Source organism: Jaculus jaculus, chromosome 16, assembly GCF_020740685.1.
Source record: "Jaculus jaculus isolate mJacJac1 chromosome 16, mJacJac1.mat.Y.cur, whole genome shotgun sequence".
Taxonomy (NCBI): Eukaryota; Metazoa; Chordata; class Mammalia; order Rodentia; family Dipodidae; genus Jaculus; species Jaculus jaculus.
Genome location: NC_059117.1, coordinates 15,061,914 through 15,081,809, shown reverse-complemented (window position 1 = coordinate 15,081,809; position 19,896 = coordinate 15,061,914). Strand labels below are relative to the sequence as shown.

Below are 19,896 nucleotides of genomic sequence, written 5' to 3'. Positions count from 1 at the left end.
AGAGAGAAAATACTGTCATGCAAAATGTTTTATGTTAAATGTTAAGTGTTAGCCCATACTAAATGGGTTATTTCTTACAGATTTTTTTTTTTTTTTGAAAAAAAAAATTATTTGAGAGAGAGAGAAAGAGGCAGACACAGGGACAGAGAGGATGGGCGCCCCAGGGCTTCCAGCCACTGCAAACGAACTCCAGATGCTTGCACCCCCTTGTGCATCTGGTTAACATGGGTCCTGGGGAATCGAGCCTCAAAATGTGGTCCTTAGGCTTCACAGGCAAGCGCTTAACTGCTAAGCCATCTCTCCAGCCCTCCTTGCAATTCTTTATTGGGGTGGGGGGAGTGAGGGTGAATCTGAGGCTTACAAAAAAAAAAAAAAAAAACCCTGAGGCTAAAACACAGATTAATTAAATTATACCGCCTCATAATATTACTAGACTCTTGAAAGTTTTTAAGTTCTCAAACTGTCAGGCATGATATTGCATACCTGTAATTCAAGGCCTTTGGAGACTGAGGCAGGAGGATTTTGAGCACAAAGCCAGCATGCTACACAGTGAGACTCTCAAAAAAACTGAGGGGTAGGCATGTTTTGGGTCTGTAGCTCAGTGGGGTAGAGAGCTGGCCTAGCATGCACAAAGTCCTGAGTTAAACCCAAGCACTACATAAACCAGTCATAATACACACCTACAATCTTTTTTTTTTCCCTTTGAGGTAGGGTTTTATTCTAGTCCAGGCTGACCTGGAATTCACTGTGTAGTCTCACGGCGGCCTCAAACTCATAGCGATACTCCTACCTCTGCCTCCCAAGTGCTGGGATTAAAGGCATGCCCCATTATGCCCATCTTTCACACCTACAATCTTAACACTCAGGAGATCAGAAGTTCAAGATTGCCTTGAGGTACATGAAGAATTCAAAGGCAGCCTGCAGGGACACATGAAACCATGTCTCAAAAAAAAAAAAAAAAAAAATGTGGTCTTGGAGAGATGGCTTAGTGGTTAAGGCACTTGCCTGCAAAGCCCAAGGACTGAGGTTCAACTCTACAGAACCCATGTAAACAAGACACACACGGTCAGGCATGCACACAAGGTAGCACAAGTGTCTGGAGTTTGATTGCAGTGGCATGTGGCATAAGGCTGTAGCCCGAAATTTTCTCCCACCCTCCCTCTCTCCATCTCTCATAAAAATGAAATAAAAAATTGAATAATAATAATAAAAAAAACCCTGCCGGGTGTGGTAGCACACACCTTTAATCCCAGCACTCGGGAGGCTGGAGAGATGACGTAACGGTTAAGGCACTTGCCTGCAAAGCCAAAGAACCCAGGTTTGTTTCCCCAGGACCCACGTACACCAGATGCACAAGATGGTTGCATGTGTGTGGAGTTCATTTGCAGTAGCCAAAGGCCCTGGCATGCTTATTCTCTCTACCTGTCTCTCTCTGTCTCTCAAATAAATAAATAAACAACAAAAGAATATAGTTTAAATATGTGAACTACTAAGAAATCTATGATACTACATGAATTACTGTATACTAATTACTGTAAGCTTACAAAGTTTATGATAAAAATTTTGGTTTCACAGGTGTCTAATAAGATGGTGAGATGCATTAACATGCCAAATGGTCTTTTTCTAAAGTAGACAAATCACAAGTGGTAAAAACATAATGATCCAAAATACCTGTCATACCTTAAGACAACATCTAAAGGAATTGACTTCAACAGCTTCCCAAAAGCTTGTCGAATGCGAATTCCACTGTGGACTAACTGAACCCGGCAAACATCAACACACCTAGAAAAAACAAAATAGATAAAGCAGGTGTGGTAGCATTCTCAAGTCATTAGTTAGGGTCAAAGTCTAAAGTACAAAGACATGGTCTCAAGTCTGTACCTGTGTAACAGATCATCCGGCAAGGAAGAAGACAGAGCATGTAGACTGCTGCATGCTTGCAGAGAGACATTCACATCTTCAACAAGAGCTATTAAAAAACAAAGTCACATTCAGTTTGCTAATATCTCTCTCTCTCTCTCTACATGGCAGTTTAGCAGTGACATTTTTTGTGAAATTATTTTATTTATTTATGTATTTATCTGAGAGAGAGAAGGAAAATGGGAGCTCCGGAGCCTTTGGCCACTGCTAACAAACTCCAGACATATGGGCCACCTTGTGCATCTGGCTTTACATGGGATTTGGGGAATTGAACCTGGGGTCCTCGGGCTTTGCAGGCAAGTGCCTTAACCACTAAGCCATCTCTCCAGCCCTGAGCAGTGACATCTTTATTTATTTATTTATTTATTTGAGTGACAGACACAGAGAGAAAGACAGATAGAGGGAGAAAGAGAGAATGGGCACTCCAGGGCTTCCAGCCTCTGCAAACGAACTCCAGACACGTGCACCCCCTTGTGCATCTGGCTAACGTGGGACCTGGGGAACCGAGCCTCGAACCGGGGTCTTTAGGCTTCACAGGCAAGCGCTTAACCGCTAAGCCATCTCTCCAGCCCAGCAGTGACATCCTAAGTAAGCAATAAAATTCACTTAACTGCTAACCAGTCTTGTTATAAATCCTTTTCTTAAGAAAAATTTACAAATATATTGAATGTATTAATATTCACATGTTTAAAATATGTGACAATCACTTAAGTCATTTTTCAAACATCAGAACAGAAAAACAAGACTACTGTACAGTCACTACAATGAAAACTTCAAGTCAGGGAATGCACTGAACTAACTAGCTTCTTTCTTTCATTACAGGGTGATAAACAAAAAAAAAAGAACAGAATCTTACTATTGGCTAGGAGGCCTTTGGAAAATTTATGAAAAGATGGAAGAGAGAATAAAGGCGCATATGTTTCAGATTTCTTCATTAAAACAGCCACTTCCAAAGCCCAAGTAATTAACAATTTCCTGAAATACAAACAGTTTACATTAGAAAAAGCATATTAAAATATTTTCTTCTTACAGTTCCCCCACCCCACCCCACCCCAAACATTGTAGCAATAAGGAATAAAATCTGAAACTAAAGAAGTTTGTTTCTGGGTTATGACATCATGTTTCTGCCAAACTGGTATCAAGTCTTTCATTTACTTTTTTTTCTTTTTTTGGTTTTTCGAGGTAGGGTCTAACTCTAGCCCACGCTGACCTAGAATTCACTATATAATCTCAGGGTGGCCTCAAACTCACAGCGATCCACTTACTTCTGCCTCCCAAGTCCTGGGATTAAAGCCGTGAGCCACCACACCCAGACGGTATCAAGTCTTTTAAGAGCTCCCCAAAGTGGCATTGTATCAAAGAATATATAGATTAAGTAACAAAATTAGAAATGTTTTATAGTAAAGAAACACTAAACAGTATTGCTTAGTCACAAATCAAGGAGGATCAATAGGGAGTGCTATAAACAATTACTTTGGTACCTCGTGTCCTGGTTAAGGTTATCTTTTTTCAGTAGTATTCCCAAAAGATTTAATATAATTGAGAAATGCTTCTTTGTAGCTGTGGTGACAGTACTAATCACGGCACCATCAAATAAAGAAGGGGATGAAGAACTAAGACTACTGGAGATAAAGTGATCATGCCTGCAAGACAAGGGAAGATCATCTTTTCATCTTTAATCAAAAGAAAGCAAATTCAAAACCCAGAAAGCTTTGCACTGTTTCTTCTAATAGAGGACTTGTAAGCACAGTACCTGGTACAGTGAGAATATAGTGTGTAGAGCACTGCATACTGAATGGCAGGGAAGTGAACAGCCAGGTCACTATGCACAATCATCAGATTCTTACTCAGCAGTGCAAAGACAGTTGGAGACAGTGCCCACATCTGACAAAGTATAAAGAAAGCACATTTATGGTTCCTCGAAGACACACACAGAATACAAACAGTTTACCTTTCAAAATAGTATGTTTAAACATTCTTAAAATTAAAATGATCAATTTGTTAAAATTAAACCATGGCAGGGAGGTCACAGCCATAACAATAACACAAGAAAAACTCCCAATACAACTTTCTTTACAAAAAGAGGTGCAAGCTGGGCATGGTGGCACAAGCCTTTTGTCCCAGTATTCAGAAGGCAGAAGTAGGAGGATCTCTGTGAGTTCAAGGCCAGCCTGGGAATACAAAGTGAGTTTCAAGTTAGCTTGTACTAGAGTGGTGATGGTCACATAATTGGGTAGTATACCAAAAGTCCCTAACAGCACTTTCAATGGGAATTGTATTGTATGTAAATTATACCTCTCTTAAGATATCTAAAACATTAGGGCTGGAGAGATGCTTGCTTAGTGGGTATTTTCTGGTTACAATCTTCCTTTTGGGAATGTTCATGCCAAAAAAAACGGAAGCAACTAATGGGAAAATATGACCAAATTTCTCTACCAAGCTCTCAGTCTGATAAAAATCCCTCTCTGAAGCCGGGTGTGGTGGCGCATGCCTTTAATCCCAGCACTTGGGAGGCAGAGGCAGGAGGACTGCTGTGAGTTCGAGCCACCCTGAGATGACAAAGTGAATTCCAGGTCAGCCTGAGCTAGAATGAGATCCTACCTCAAAAAACAAAACAACAAAAAAATCCCTTTCTGTCAACCTAATGACGCATTCAAACAACTCGTATGATTATTTTCAAGATAAACTCAAAAACTGTATTAAAGAGACTGGAGAGATGGCTCAATGGTTAAAGGCAGTTGCTTGCAAAGCCCGAAGGCCAGGTTCGATAACCCAGTACTCATGTTAAGTCAGATGTACAAAGTGGTACATGTGGCTGGAGTTTGTCTACAGTAGCAAGAGGCTCTGGAATGCCCATTCTCATTCTCTCTCTCATTGCAAATAAAGCTAACATATAGAAAGCCAGAGACTTAGAGCCAGAGAGAGAGAGAAAGAGGGATTATATAAAAACTGTGGGTCCAGTGAAGGGTTGATTACAGACCCAGGTACAGAATGCTTAATTCAATATTCCCATCTGGAATCATCCATATATCCTACCCAAGACCATGCAATATTTCATGAATAGTAGAGAGCCAGTTACCACTCATGACATCAAGCTGAAACTAGACTCTCTGAGCTTTATTTACCAGGCATTGTTTCCCTGAAAAACCAGTGTCCCTGAACCTTAGTCAGCAGGTATACAATTGTGGCTCATACGGCACAGAAATAGGTGGCCACAAATTCAGTGCCGGGGACCCTCAAGCTTGTCATAAACAAATACATGAGTAAACGAAAAGGAACATAGAGAAAGGCAGAGAAGAAACAGATAAAGAACAGCCCAAGCATAAGAGAACAAGAAGTTCTGAGAAGCGGATTTAAAAACACACCAAGAGCATCCAAAGAAAGAAAGCAAATGTAGAAACAGAAACTGTACCATACAAAATAGAAAAGAAAACAAGGCAAAGAAAGAGGAAGAAATGCTCTGGAACCAATCTATCATTGGAATATAAAGCTTTAACCCTAACCCTCAGGCAGGTTAAACTGAGAAAGTATTTGAGGAACTTGGTTTTATGATTCTCGTGCCACTTTTCCTATGTGAAATGGCCCTTGAACATATAAATGAGTTACCAGGAAATATTTAGTAAGCTTGTTTTCCAACGTAAGAATTACATTTTCCTTTTTGTTTGTTTTTTCAAGGTAGGTTCTCACTTTGGCCCAAGCTGACCTAGACCCCACTCTGTAATTCCAGGATGGCCTTGAAGAACATTACATTTTCTTCTAACAGCATTATTTTACTTTTCTTACATATAATTACCCTTTATAACGAGTATCTCTACTTTTTGTCAAATTCTTGTGTTGGAATCATCTTCCCTTAGGAGACCATTTATTCTATACTGGAACATTAATGAACTTTACAGAATCATTTTCATTTTTTTTCCCCCCTGAGGTAAGATCTCACTCTAGTGCAAGTTGACCTGGAATTCACTATGTATTCTCAGGCTGGCCTTGAACTCACAGTGGTCCTCTTATCTCTGCCTCCTAAGAGCTGGGATTAAAGGTGTGCATCACCACACCCAGCTCTTTTTGGTATTTTTGAAGAAAGGTCTCACACGAGCCCAGGCTAAGCTGGCACTCTGTAGTGATCCTCCATCCTCTGTCTACCTTGAACTAGGATTAAAGTTGTGCACCATTGTCTGGCCAGAATCTATTTTTTGGCATGGTTTGTTTTATTTTTTTTTTTATCAAGTATTTTTATACTCACAGGTTTTACTGAGATGCAATTTAGATTTCTTTTGTTAGATCTAACTTGCAGCATTGGAGAGTAAAATACATTATGACAGTAACTTATCTTACATATAGTTCCAAAAGTTTCATCCAAGAGTCTTCACACAAAATCAGTTGATATTCTGGAAATGTTTTATAATGTAATTTCTACCACAAAAAAAAAAAACCCAAAAAGCAGAAAACTCAATAATTAGCAAAGTAAAAACAATTAAAGACTCACCCCAATTAATGAATTTTTGGCATTTCCAATTGTAGTCAGGGCACTGAGGTCAAATATAACCACAAATTTTGCATTGTCCACATTGAATATATGGTTTTTAAAAGCCTCATGTTTTATTTCAGAACAGGCATCAGGAAGTTGGAGACTATGTAGCAGATTGTTTAGAGCACAAGTCATTTCTCCCAAAATTAATTTATAGGCAGTCTCCAAAACAGGAATATTCTTCAAACCAAGCACTGCCTGATAAACTGCATGGGCCACAGCAACAACCTGAAAGAGAATTCAAGGCAGTGATGACAAGCCACTATCTGCATGATGCTGGTGAGGCAAGTTAATGAAGATCTATAAAGTCACAGCGCTGAACACTGACAAGGATTACTGTTTAAAAATTCACCTTAAAGAAACTATACACATTATTGAGCTTGTTCAAAACTTTTTTTTTATTAAAAATAAAGGGGGGGGGGACTGGTGAAATGGCTTAGCGGTTAAGGTGTTTGCCTGTGAAGCCTAAGAACCCTGGTTTCATTTCCCAGGGCCCATGTAAGCAAGATGCTCAAGGGGGTACATGCATCTGAAATTCATTTGAGTGGCTAAAGGCCCTGGCACACCCATTCTTTTTTTTTTTTAATTTTTTTAGTTTATTTTTATTTATTTATTTGAGAGTCACAGACACACAGAAAGAGACACAGAGAGAGAGAGGGAGAGAGAATGGGCACGCAAGGGCTCCAGCCACTGCAAACGAACTCCAGACACGTGTGCCCCCTTGTGCATCTGGCTAACATGGGTTCTGGGGAATCGAGCCTTGAACCAGGCTTCACAAGCAAGCACTTAACCGCTAAGGCCCCATTCTCTCTTTCTATCTGCCTCTATTTCTATCGTAAATAAATAAATAAATAAACAAAGGAGGAATTTTTTTTTTATAGGAAAACGAGAAAAAAAAAGAATGGAAGCTGGGCATAGTGGCGCACGCCTTTAATCCCAGCACTTGGGAGACAGAGGTAGGTGGATCACCATGAGTTCAAGGCCACCCTGACACTATGTAGTGAATTCCAGGTCAGCCTGAGCTAGAGTGAGACCCTACTTCGAAAAACCAAAAATAAAATAAAACAAAACAAAACAAACAGTAGGGTTGGAGAGACTGCTCAGTGGTTAAAGGTGCTTGCTTGCAAAGCCTGATGGCCTGGGGTTGAATCCCCAGTGCCCATGTAAAGCCAGATGCACAGAATGGTGCATGAGTCTGCAGTTAGCAGTGGCAAGATGCCCTTGTGCAGCCATTTTCTCCCTCCTTCTCTTTGTACTTCCAAACAAATAAAAAAATATTTTTTAAAAAATAGATAGGGCTGGAGGGATGGCTTAGCAGTTAAGGTGTTTGCCTGCAAAGCCAAAAGACTCAGATTCGATTCCCCAGGACCCTCATTGGCCAGATAGAAAGGGGCCCATGCATATGGAGTTTGTCTGCAGTGGCTGGAGACACTGGTGCGCCCATTCTCTCCCTCTCACCGCCCCCCCACTTTCTCTGTCAAATAAATAAAAATTAAAATTAAAAAAACTTATTAAAAATAAATAAACAGCCAGATATGTTAGTGCATGCCTCTAATCCCAGCACTCAGGAGGTAGAGGTAGGAAAATCACTGTGAGTTCACGTCAGGCTTGAGACTACAGAGTGAGTTCTATGTCAGCTTGGAGCTAGAGTGAGACCCTACCTAGGGAAAAGGGAAAAAAACATTAGAAATAAATTGTGTTCAAAATTAAAACTGTAGGGGCTGGAGAGATGGCTTAATGGTTAAGGCACTTGCCTGTGAAGTCTAAGGACCCGTGTTCAATTCCCCACTACCCACGTAAGCCAGCTGTATATGGTGGTGCAAGCATTTGGAGTTTATCTGTGGCGGCTGGAGGCCTGGTGCACCCATTCTCTCTCTCTCAAATCAATAAATAAAAATAAAATAATTTTAAAAATTAAAACTGTAAATGTTTTTAAGTTATTATGAACACAACCATACTGCTATTAAAATGGAGGTTGGTGGTACTGCTGAATTTGTAAAGAGAAATGTATCTGCTTCCTTACTTTTACAAAAAATTGCTAGAACTAGCTTAATAAAAATGAACATTCTGCAAAGATTATCAGGTTCCTCATTCACCAAAAAACTCAGTATGATAATCAACAAATACTGATCTAAAGCAATCGGTACATCTCTTAGTCCTAAATCAAATGTCTTTATCTTATATTCACACTTACAGAACTTACTAAGCAACATGATTCCACCTTTTCAATATCAGAAATCATGGAAGGTCACTATCAATACTCCACTTACCTCTTTTTCTTTATGGTATCGTAGAAGGAGAAGTTTAGATGATGGTATAAAAAGCTTTTCTACAAATGATGATGGGAGTTTTGTATTTATCTGCTCGACAATCTAGGAGAACAAAAATTTTAAGTTTAAGTCACAGACAGACATGAAGAACCTTAAATGAATTATTTCGTTTTGTTTTTGTTTTTTGTTTTGTTTTTTCTTTTTCTTTTCTTTTTTGAGGCAGGGTCTCACTCTAGCTAAGGCTGACCTGGAATTCCCTATGTAATCTCAGGGTGGCCTCGAACTCATGGTGATCCTCCCACCTCTGCCTCCCGAGTGCTGGGACTAATGGTGTGCGCAACCACGCCCAGCTAAATGAATTATTTCTAAGTGATAGAAGCCAATCTAAAAAGGCTAAACATGACATGATTCCAATTAAATGGCATTATAGAAAAAGCAAAACTATGGAACAGTAAAAAAGATCAAAATCTGGGTTGGAGAGATGGCTCAGCAGTTAAGGTGTTTGCCCGCAAAGTCTAACAACTCAGGATCAATTCCCCAGTCCCCACACAAGCCAGAGGCAAAGAGTGGTACATGTATCTGGGGTTCGTGTGCAGTGGCTAGAGACTCTGCCCCCTTCTTGCAAATTAAAAAAAAAAAAAAGTTTGCCAGGGACTTAAAGGGAAGAAAGCAGGAAGTTCAGGTAGGTGGAACAGAGATTCTTGTAGTAAAAGCATTCTGTACACTGCTGTGAACACAAAGGAGTGAACCCTAAAGCAAACTATGAACACTGCTGATAATGTACGAGCAGCTACTCATTAATTTCAAAAAATATGCCACATGAACAGAAAATGTTAGTAAGAAGAGGTAAGGGTGATAAGAGAGAGAGTTGTTCTATTGCTACTTATTTGGTTTATTTATTTTTCTAGGTAGGGTCTCACTCTAGCCTAGGCTGAACTAGGACTCATTCATTCTGTAGCCCCAGGCTGTTCTCCTGCTTTTTTTTTTTCTTTTAGAGAGAAAGAAAGGGGAGAGAATAGAGAACTGACATGCTCACAGCCTCAACCACTGTAATCAAACTCTAGACTCTTGTGCCACCTAGTGGGCATATACAACCTTGTGCTTGCCTCACCTTTGTATGTCTAGCTAACGTGGGATCTGGAACACAGGCTTCACAGGCAAGCGCATTAACCGCTCAGCCATCTCACCAGCCCTCGTGCTCTATTTTTGACTACCAGGCCTGTCCTCCTGTTTAGCTCTGAGCAGGGACACTATGCTGATTGCACTAACCAGCCCTGGGCACCAAGTACTGCCCCTCCTTCTTGCCCTTTCAGTTCCATGGTACCAGAATGTGGAGGAGGCCCATTTGGCACTAATCTCATTTCACCTGCCTGCCTGTTCTGACAATGAACACTCTCCCTATCATGGGTACAACTTGGACCCTAAGGGATCAGAACGGATCTGTGCATTTGGTAATGAACTCACTCCCCAACCTGGACACCTGCATTGCCCTGAAGTAAGGACCACCTGAGCCAGTCACACTCCCCAGCCCAGACTCAGGGAAAGACTGAAGGAACAAAGAGGAACCTGCTCAGCTTTCAGTATGCCAGGCCCAGGCCTACAGAGAGACCATCATCCCAGGCCCACCTCCATCAAGGTTGATTGATCAGGCCACTAAATACAGGTTCTGACAACAGTCAATGTTGCTGCCTTCTCAGCAAAACAAAGGGACTATCTCCAGATTTGGTCTGCAAATCCCACTACAAACCAAATGACACAAGAAACTGAGGAAAGATATCCCCAACAAGAATGCCTACTACTGGGCTGGAGAGACAGCTTAATGGCTAAGGGGTTTGCCTGAAAAGCCAAAGGATCCCAGTTCGACTCTCCAGGACCCACATAAGCCAGATGCACAAGGAACTGCATACATCTGGAGTTCATCTGCAGTGGCTGGAGGCCCTGGTGTTACCCATTCTCTCTTTCTAAAAAATAAAATACACTTAAAAAAAAAGAGAGAGGGATGGAGAGATGGCTTAGCAGTTAAGACATTTGCCTGCAAGGCCAAAGGATCCTGGTTTGACTCTTCAGGACCCATGTAAGCCAGATACACAATGGGGCACATGCATCTGGAGTTTGTCTGCAGTGGCTGAAGGCTCTGGTGTGCGCATTCTCTCTCCCTCTCTCTCTGCTTCTCTCCCCCCCCCAACTTCTCTCTCTCAAATAAATAAAGTAAAAATAAAGTTAAAAAAAAAAAAGAATGCCTACTACTGTAATGGAAGCCTCTGATAAGAACACAGAAGCGATGGAGAGATGACTCAGCAGTTAAGGCACATGTTTGCAAAGCCTAGTAACCTGGATTCAATTCCCCAGTATTCATGTAAAGCTGGACACACATACTGTCTCCGCATGCAAATACATAAATTAAAAAGAAACCAAAAACTATTTAATTGAGAAACACACAGCTAAGTCCTGTAATTTCTTCCACAATTATTTTAGGGTTTAAATAAAGCAACAATTTAAACAACAAAGAATAATTCACATACCAATGTGAGCAAATTCAAGACTGAGATGATATAATCGGTACCACAAGTCTGGCAGTTCTCCAGTTGATCTAATCCATAGGTAATGACCATGTCACAATGTATAGTCATGCTAGGGTCCAAGCTGCCGAGCAAAACACCAACACACTCATTAGCAGCTGTCAACACAGCCTCAGAAAAAAATACTTGATTTGCAGCCGTCACACATCTCATTACTCTGTAAAGAACCTGCAAATGGGGAAAACAAGCAGCTTTTTAAAATAAAACTTCATGTTTGTATACAGCTACAAAATATTTTCAATTCAATGCAAGTTTAACTGACAATTAATTGCTTGCCAGTAGTCTTTCTTTTGGGGAGATGGACTGTTTGAGATCTAACACTAAGCTGGCCTCCTCAGCTCTGATCCTGGCTAAAAAATGCAAACATTCATGATAGGAAGATGGCTCAGTGGTTAAAAGTGCTTGCTTACAAAGCATGACTATCAAATTCACTCCCTAGTACCCACATAAAGCCAATGAATGAAGTATTACATCTGCAGTATATTTGCAATATATTTGCAGTACGAAGAAGCCATGAATGTACCTGTCTCTGTCTCTCTCTCTCTTCCCTTGCAAAAAAATAAAAATATTGTGGAGCTGGAGAGATGGCTTAGTGGCTAACATGCTTGCCTGTGAAGACTAAGGACCCAGGTTTGATTCACCCATACCCATTACAAGACAGATACACAAAGTGGTGCATGTGTCTAGAGTTCATTTGTAGTGGCTGTAGGCCCTGGCTTGCCCATTATCTCCCACTCTTTCTCTCTCAAATAAATAAATTAATTAATTAATTTAAAAAAATTTAAAAGCCAGGCATGGTGGCTCACGCCTTTAATCCCAGCACTTGGGAGGCAGAGGCAGGAGGATCACCATGAGTTTGAGGCCACCCTGAGACTACATAGTGAATTCCAGGTCAGCCTGAGCTAAGGTGAGACCTTACCCTGAAAAACAAAAAAACATAAATAAATAAATAATAAGATTAAAAGTTTTTTTTTTCAACAATTCCACAGTATTCCTGACAGGTAATATAATTTGTCACCCTCAATTTCCCTATGCCCTCTTCATATCACCCCAAAATTATTAAATGGTTGCAGCTTAATATCTTTTTGAAGATTTTATTCATTTGAGAGACAAAGAACAGGCATGCCAGGGCCACAGGTCACTGCAAAGGAACTCCAGACACATATGCCACCTTGTACATCTGGTTTTACATGGGTACAGGGAAACTAAACCCAGGTCCTTATTTACAAGCAAGTGCCTTAACCACTGAGCAATCTCTCCAGCCCAGAAGCTTAGTATCTTTATAATCATGCAACACACCAGAACTTAAAAATAGTAACACAGCAAACAGTATAGGAATATCCTCCTCACAAGGACTGAAATATAACTCTTGGACTTTTTATCAATATTTAAAAATTAACACTTAAATCACCTTAAGTTAACACCCAGCTCATGTAGTCAACCCACCATCAAGTATAATCCAGACCCTGTTATCTTTCAAAGAGAAGCACTCTAGCATAACACCTATCAAGGATTATAAAAACTGTACATTTTCCAGGTGGGCGTGGTGGTGCACACCTTTAATCCCAACACTCAGACAGAAGTAGGAGGATCACCATGAGTTTGAGGCCACCCTGAGATTACATAGTGAATTCCAGGTCAGCCTGGGCTAGAGTGAGACCCTACCTCAAGAAAAAAAAAAAGTACATTTTCCAACACGCACACACATCAATAAACTGTAATGGTCAGTATGTCCTAAGTTTCTAATAAAAATAATGAATAAAACAAAACACTGTGTGTTTGGTGCTGGGGATTGAACCCAGGACCTTGCACTTGCTAAGCAAATACTCTACTATTGAATGAGTAATTTTCCTAAAAAATTATTAAGTTCCTTTCATTTTGTTCTACATGTGAGTCAACTCTATCATTCTTTAAATCCATCACTCTTTATGTACTAAACCGATTATTATTTTCAACAGGTTTAAATTATTAACATGCAAGCTCAGTTACCTTTTTAATCTAGTTCTTTTCCAAATGACTTATCAATATGTTCAACAGAAATAAATGTTCCTAAAAGCTAGTATTGTAACAGAACAGTACCACTAATCATAGAGAATAAACCTTACATGCCTGTATCATGCATGTGTCTTTCTTCTTCAACAGAGTGCAGTGCCAAAGCCTCATTTATCCTCTGTTAAATAGTACATTTCACTGAACTGCACTAAAGTGCAGCTAATGTTGGAGGGTGTTCAAGTATAGTAATCTGTCACCTTTTACATTTGTCCTCAGACTAGCATATGTTCTGAATTGAACTATCTGGATACTCAGTGATTGTCTAACATTAAGGAAGATAAAAATACTCAAAATTCTTGAGTTTCATTCCATCACGCTCCAAGAAAATAACTTGTTTTTGTTATGATGCTTGGGTTGGAACCTAGAGCCTTACACACAAAGGGCAAGGGCTCTCTACCACAAACTATACACCTAACCCAAGAAAATAGCTTTCAGAGGCTTTCTCTACAGTGTTAGTCTGTTAAAAAAAAAAAAAAAGTGTAAAGGAGACTCAGAACATTTGCCTGCAAAGCCTGAGGACCCAGGTTCAATTCCCCAGCACTGACATAAGCCAGATGCACATGGTAGCACATGTGTCTGGAGTTTGTCTGCTTGCAGTGGCTAGAGACCCTGGCATACCCATTCTCTCCCCAACTCTCTCTAATAAATGTAAATTAAAACTAAAAAATAATTAATGGGACTAGGGATAAAACTCAGCAGCTGAATTTGCATGAGGCTCAATCTCCAGTGCCACAAAAAAATTACATAAATCAAATAAATACATGGATATGTAACATACTCCCTTAAAGGAAATTTAATGGTCGTTCAAAAAATCAAGAGTGGACTTTCCATTTGTGGAGTGAGTTGGGAGGGGTTGGGATATAGCAAGTTTCTCTACTTTTCTGGCTAGGAAAAACACAAACACACATGCATGTTAAGCAAATTAAGGGTTCAAGAAACATTCACAATACAAAACAATCTTATTTATGAAAGACACTTGAAACTCCTAAAGACACTTACATCTGTTACATATGCTTCAGTAATAGGAGGGCCCCGAATAGGGCTGAAGCGTTCCCCAATGCTCCTCACCACAGTACTGAACACTCGGAGAAGTGCTGCCAGCTTCGGTAATGACACTGATGGAGGAGGAACATCTTCATCCACTGACTCTCCCGAGGCCACATGGCTGAGGTCCTAGGCATGAAAACATGGCATTCTTACTTAAGCAGTACAGTCTGGGATTTTACTTTGGCTTTGTTTCTGAGGGCTTGTAACTAGAGACCAAACACAGAGCCTTACACATACTAGGCAAGTACAGTATACTGAGCTATAACGTCAGCCCCAATTTCTTTAAAAACTCCTTTCTAACTCCTCCAGGTTTTATTGAGATGAAGTCTTTCTATTTTATTGCCCAGACTGCTGGCCTTGAACTCACAGACTCAATGTTCCTCTTTAATTCTGTTTCCACAGTAGCTGAGATGTCAAGTACACAGTAAGCCTACCAATTTTTAATTAATTAAGGATAGAACAGATTTTTGCAATGCAATTTTAGCCTATAAGAAACATAAATCCAAATACAAAAGAATGGGTTTGTCTATTTAAATCACCCCATATGAAACCAAAATAAATTTTAAAATGATCTCTTGCACCAACTCAAGTAGGTGTTGAGGACCAAAAATAAATCCCAACACACATTATAGTTCTATGTTGGGTATACATGGAGCCAGAAAATCCTGGCATTCCTAAGTCGGTGTTCTACTAAAATCTCATTCCATATACGATGAGCAATAAACTATAAGTAAACAAACCAATATCATGCACACAAAAAACAAAGCACTGGGTTAAAAATGCTACAGACTTACATAATCTAGTTGATAAACTGGGACATCAAATAATGCCTCTCTTTTCTTAAAAAATATTGTTATTTGCAAGCAGAGAAAGAGAGGAGAGGGAGAGACAGATAGAATGGGTGTGCTAGGGCCTCTAGCCACTGCAAATGAACTACAGACTTGTGCCACTTTGTGCATCTGGCTTTTCGTGGGTACTGGGGAATTGAACCCAGGTTGTGAGGCTTTGCAGGTAAGTGCCTTATCCACTGAGTCATCTCTCCAGCCCCAGAATGATGAATTTCTATAAGTGAAAATCAGTAGAGAAATAGACCTTACAAATATCAAAGGAAGTGTCTCCACCAAATGGAATGGGTGGCTTTAGAAAGGAAGATTAGCTATAAAGGTGAGTCAGAGGAAGAAAAAAAAAAAGACTTGGTGCCTGTGGGGAAAAATAAAAAAATGTGGAAGTATTTCATTCTTCTTCCCTAGAAAAAAGGAAAGATTGATCGTGAAAGTGGTAGAAAAGCAATGTAAAGATACAGGCTAGAAATAGCTAAGGACTAAAGAAAAGAGTCTACAACATCAAACAAGAATCGTGGCATTCATTAAGAAACAAAAACATTGTGACAGGAGGTGGCACAGGTATAAGCCATGACCGTGAGGCCAGGGACACCACTGACAAGCTTCAGCAGCATCCTGAAAGCTGTCACAGTGTGCCCAGACAACTGTATCAGTTGGTTGAAGCCAAGGATTATCTGCCAAAACTTGATTCCAGATCGTTTAAGGGTTCTCCCCACCCCTTTTGCACACAGTATCAGTTTACCTTGCTTTTTAATATTCTTTTGGTAACAAAAATAAAGAATCAACCTCAGGGGCTAGAGATATGGCTCAGCAGTTAAGGCACTTGACTGTAATGTCTAACAACCTGGGCTCAATTCCCCAGTACCCATGTAAAGCCAGATGTACAAAGTGGTGCATGCATCTGGAGTTCACTTGCTAGAGGACCTGACATACCCACTAATTCTCTCTCTCCTTGCAAATAAAATACCTAAAAAAAGAAAAAAGAATGAATCTCAAAATATGTCTTCAACGGTAAAGAAAAATGAAGTTATGAAATTTGCAGAAAATGGATGGACCTGGAAAGTATTATACTAAGTCAGGTAACCCAGGCCCAGAAAGCCAAGCGCCACATGTTCTCCCTCATATGTGGATCCTAGCTACAGATGACTGGGCTTCTGCGTGAGAATGAAAATACTTAGTAGCAGAGGCCAGTAAGTTGAAAAGGAGACATAAAGGGTGGAGAAAGGAAGGGAGGAGGATACTTAATAGGTTGATAGTGTATATATGTAATTACAATGATTGTAATGGGGAGGTAATATGATGGAGAATCGAATTTCAAACGGGAAAGTGTGGGGGTGGGGAGGGAGGGAATTACCATGGGATATATTTTATAATCATGGAAAATGTTAATAAAAATTAAAATAAATAAATAAATAAATAAATAAATGTCTTCAAGAAAAATACAGCTACCAAGGTTTGTACATTGAGCACTTAATTCTTATTAGTCTTTTTGGTCATTTAAATTAGAAAAAAAAACCCAAAACAAAATATTGCAATGGTCTTACCATTTCTGCTTAAATATTAGGTAGTCTGAATTAAGTCTAATAATGTTTTAAGTTTTCTTTTTTTTTTTATTTTTTTTTTAATATTTTTTTAAATTAATTTATTTATTTGAGAGCGACAGACACAGAGAGACAGATAGAGGGAGAGAGAGAGAACGGGTGCACCAGGGTTTCCAGCCTCTGCAAACGAACTCCAGACGCGTGCGCCCCATTGTGCATCTGGCTAACGTGGGACCTGGGGAACCGAGCCTCGAACCAGGGTCCTTAGGCTTCACAGGCAAGCGCTTAACCGCTAAGCCATCTCTCCAGCCCTCTTTTTTTTTTTTTTTAACTGACATTAAGAATTAGCTTTCTATAAACTCACCTCAGCATATGCTTCCATATCTTCTAGAAATTGGCCAAGAAGAGTGGTAGAAAATGCAAGGTCAGCTACCCAAAATGGCTCCAAACTCTGCAACCACCCTTGGCATCACATAAGAAATTTTCAGAGTACAAGGAGGGGAAAAAAAAAAAGCAAAAGTAAAAAAGAACTGTTTTAGATGTACCTGGCTATCAAGATGCATACCCTTAAAAATACCCTGAATCATAATAAAGTCAGAACTGCTATTGAAGACATGCTAATGATTAGACTTAAACCTTCTTTTAATGTTACAAAAACTAACATTCTTCCAAAATCAAAATATCTCATGTCCTTTTATTTTTATTTTTTTTTGGTTCTTCGAGGTAGGGTCTCACTCTAGCCCAGGCTGACCAGGAATTCACTATGTAGTCTTAGGGTGGCCTTGAATTCATGATGATCCTCCTGCCTCTGCCTCTCATGTGCTGGGATTAAAGGTGTGTGCCACCACGCCCAGCTCATGTCCTTACATTTTAGACAATTTAACATCCATACCTAACTCTGCACATGACCTAAGACTAAAATGCCACCATTTGACATTAGACTGGCTTAGAAACCCAGAGTCATGACTGGCCACCACAAACACTCATCTTTGCAGCAGAAAGAAGATTACACAGTATGCACATGCATATTCAGTGTGTGTGTATGTATGCCTATCACTTCTTCAGGTGTGATTTTTTTTTTTGGTGTGTGTGTGTGTGTGTGTGTGTGTGTGTGTGTGTAGTTTTATTTTTTCAAAGTAGGGTCTCTCTCTGGCCCAGGCTAACCTGGAATTCACTATGTAGTCTCAGGTTGGCCTCGAACTCATGCGATCCTCCTCCTACCTCTGCCTGTACTGGGATTAAAGGCATGCGTCACCACGCCCGGCTTTGATCCAGTATTTTTGAGATAGGGTCTCTCATTAATTGGGACTTGCCCAATCATCTAGACTGGCTGGTCAGTGAGTCTCAAGAATACACCTGTCTCCACCTCTCTGTCACTAAGAATGAAAGCTTACCTCACCACAGTTGGCTTCTGTAACAAGGGTTCTAGAGATTGAACTTGGGTATTGCTTGCAAGGTAAGCACTTCACTGGCTGAGCTATCTCCCTAGCCTCACTGACATATTTCATAAGTTTATTGCACCAAAGAAGCAAAGGTAAACTAGCACTTGAAAAAGCTAGTATATGCAAATAAGTTCTGTTTGCTTAACACAAAACAAACAACACCCCATATTTCCTTATCATATATTAAAACTCCAAATTACCTGTTCTTTTTTTAAAATAATCAGAAAAGCAGTAAGAAAGATCCATTTTTGGTTCTCCCTGGCTAATACTAACTACAAAATTTTCTTTTGAAGAGTTCACTTAGCTACCAATTAATGCTCACATGGAGTAATATATTTCCTGAAGTAACTAGTTTTATTAGACTAGTGGAATTACAACTGGCCCTTGGGAGACCAGCACTTCTTTGAACAGCATTTAAATGACTGGAATATGCTAAAAGACTTACCAGACACCTGCTGTGTGAGAGAGGGTTTCTGGGTATGATCTATGTGCCATCCAACTAATATATCAACTGTATCCTTGATGAAGACAAAAAGAGAAGGGGCCAGTCATTAAGATGTTCCTGCCATTCCACCCATAAATCACATCACACTAAAAAGGTCCTAGTCAAGACTGTCCTATTTACTTGACATTAGAGAAACTTACAAAGGGGAAATTGGGAAGAACAGAGAATAAAAAGCTGTGATCATAATGCTGAAATAATTCCTATATTTAAGGCACTGTCAGAAAGAAAATCTGGCCGAGCATGGTGGGGCATGTCTTTAACCCCAGCACTTGGGAGACTGAGGTAGCAGGATCGCTGTGAGTTCGAGGACAGCCTGTGACTAGTTCCAGGTTAGCATGGGCTAGATAGAGGAAGACCCTACCACAAAAGGGTGGGGGGGAGATGAGGAGGAACGAAAGCAAGAAGAAATTAAAAAAAAAAAAGATGCAGCTATTACATTTTATAGAAAAAAAAAAATTGTAACATCCAACTCCAAATTCTCCCAAAATATCACTGATTATATTTCAAGGAGGCAGAAACATTTTTTCTAATTCCCCAGTTGCTGACATAATCACCCCTCCATCCCATCACCAGAGAGGAAATGGGGAACTCACCCTAAAATTGGTGCTGAAAATATGAGGGTAACATCGAGCCACCAAAAGAATACACTTAACACATTTGCAAAGTAATTCAGGTGTATCCACATTTTCAAGGATTGACTGTAGGCTGGTCATTACAAGCTTAAAAATAAAAGTTACAAATCAAACATTCAAGGAGACAGGGAGCAAACAAGACTCCTGACCATTTAGAACAGATTATGACACCAATGAAAATAACTAATAATGCATAAAATGCTTATGGAAAATTGTAGATAATAAAAAGTACTACCAATATTTGTTTGTAAATACTTGAATAGTGTTTTCAAAAGAGTAAGTTCTATTGCTTTAATTTAAACAAAAGTTTTCGTTCTACTATGTAAGGATGAAAACAAGCACTGTTCCTCTATTTCATGTTATTCTTTTGATGATATCCTCTGTTCCACTAATGGTATTCTCTACATGCAACACTGTTACTTTAATAACTTCAACTTTAATTCTGACTAACATCTTTGCATCTTGCTCAAAAGTACTCCACGGCTCACCTTTAATCTCAGCACTCAGGAGGCTGAAGTCTATTGCTTGAGCAAGAGTGAGC

General features: G+C 39.8%; 1 protein-coding gene across 6 annotated transcripts in view; it reads right to left on the bottom strand.

The window, feature by feature from the left end:
- The window catches only part of Smg1 (SMG1 nonsense mediated mRNA decay associated PI3K related kinase), a 135,031-nt gene that overhangs the window by 67,430 nt on the left and 47,705 nt on the right, over positions 1-19,896 (bottom strand). For all 6 annotated transcript variants that reach the window (XM_045135712.1, XM_045135710.1, XM_045135711.1 and 3 more), the window contains 12 exons: positions 19,317-19,442; positions 18,664-18,736; positions 17,141-17,238; positions 14,346-14,519; positions 11,238-11,462; positions 8,716-8,817; positions 6,404-6,673; positions 3,674-3,804; positions 3,402-3,563; positions 2,777-2,895; positions 1,882-1,969; positions 1,681-1,782 (listed from right to left, as the gene is read on the bottom strand). In XM_045135712.1, coding sequence (XP_044991647.1) covers positions 1,681-1,782; positions 1,882-1,969; positions 2,777-2,895; positions 3,402-3,563; positions 3,674-3,804; positions 6,404-6,673; positions 8,716-8,817; positions 11,238-11,462; positions 14,346-14,519; positions 17,141-17,238; positions 18,664-18,736; positions 19,317-19,442 — 1,670 coding nt within the window. The remainder of the gene's footprint in view (positions 1-1,680; positions 1,783-1,881; positions 1,970-2,776; positions 2,896-3,401; positions 3,564-3,673; positions 3,805-6,403; positions 6,674-8,715; positions 8,818-11,237; positions 11,463-14,345; positions 14,520-17,140; positions 17,239-18,663; positions 18,737-19,316; positions 19,443-19,896) is intronic.